General features: G+C 49.1%; 1 protein-coding gene across 1 annotated transcript; it reads left to right on the top strand.

The window, feature by feature from the left end:
* The first annotated feature begins 219 nt into the window (after positions 1–219).
* Positions 220–1,173, top strand: MLNR (motilin receptor). Its single transcript, XM_011998624.1, has 2 exons — positions 220–334; positions 836–1,173. Exons 1-2 carry the CDS (start codon positions 220–222, stop codon positions 1,171–1,173), a joined length of 453 nt encoding a protein of 150 aa, XP_011854014.1.
* Positions 1,174–1,378: the final 205 nt, after the last annotated feature.

Below are 1,378 nucleotides of genomic sequence, written 5' to 3'. Positions count from 1 at the left end.
CTCGGGGCGGGAGAGAGGCCACCGGCAGACCGTCCGCGTCCTGCGTAAGTGGAGCCACCGCGGTTCCAAAGACGCCTGCCTGCGGTCCACCCCGCCGGGGGCCGCCAAATGCTGGGTCCCCTTCCCCTGCTCGCCCAGCTCTGGGCGCCGCTTCCAGTTCCCTTTCCCATTTCGATTCCAGCCTCCACCCGCCCGTACTTCCTGTGCCCCCAGAAAACCATGTCCTGTCCCCCAGGAGCTCTGGAGGACCCCAGGGGGGCTTTGAGGGTGGAATCCCCGATCCGATTCAGTAACCAGCAGTGCTTTTCCAGAGCCTCTGAGACCAGGAAGGAGAGTTGGAAATTCTTAATCCAACCACCTGTTAGATGCCACAGATGAGGAGTCCTCACAGTGCCCTTGAGAAGATGAGGGAGATTTCATTAAGCTAAAAATTTTTATTTAATGTTAAGTGATGCTGAAGGCTAAAGTAAACCTTGCTTATATCAAAAAGTAAAGATTGTGCAGACCTGTTGTAGAATTCTTTTCAACAGAGAACAGAAAACTTCTCCGAAGTGAGTTTGTGGAAGGAAGCCTGCCAAGGCAGCTTGTTCAGAGAAATTGCTCCTTCTGGTTTATGTCCAGCCTTGATAACACGTATAGGAACCTACTATGCAGTTTTAAAGCAAATATCCTGCAGCCTGGTCATTTTTTTCTGGGGTGAGGATCTGGCTAGGTAGAAGTTTTCTCTAATTTATTTTGCTGTTACTTATTATTGCAGATGGTTCCTTGTGAGGGTGGGGGGGTTATTTGCTTCCCAATGCTTTTGTTAATCCCGGTGCTGTGTCTTACGTTGCAGTGGTGGTGGTTCTGGCATTCGTAGTTTGCTGGTTGCCATTCCACGTTGGCAGAATCATTTACATAAACACGGAAGATTTGCGGATGATGTACTTCTCTCAGTACTTTAACATCGTCGCTTTGCAACTTTTCTATCTGAGCGCATCTATCAACCCAATCCTCTACAACCTCATTTCAAAGAAGTACAGAGCGGCGGCCTGTAAACTGCTGCTGGCAAGGAAGTCCAGGCCAACAGGCTTACACAGAAGCAGGGACACTGCAGGGGAAGTTGCAGGGGACACTGGAGGAGACACAGCAGGCTACACCGAGACAAGCGCTAACATGAAAACAACGGGGTAACCAGCATGGCCAAGCCAGGCTCCTCTCGCAGTTCTAAGACTTCAGGGAAAACAGGTGTGTAGAGAAATAAAGACTGAAAGTGAGGAACAGATCCTGTTAAGAAGAATGGAAAGAGGGTGGCAGTTGTGCCAGTTGGTTAAGAAATAGACCACATGATTTATTTAACCAAGGTATGAAATGTAACTGTGCCAACCTTTCTAGTTTC

Source organism: Mandrillus leucophaeus, unplaced genomic scaffold (assembly GCF_000951045.1).
Source record: "Mandrillus leucophaeus isolate KB7577 unplaced genomic scaffold, Mleu.le_1.0 Scaffold577, whole genome shotgun sequence".
Classification (NCBI taxonomy): domain Eukaryota; kingdom Metazoa; phylum Chordata; class Mammalia; order Primates; family Cercopithecidae; genus Mandrillus; species Mandrillus leucophaeus.
This window is presented reverse-complemented; position numbering and strand designations above follow the sequence as displayed.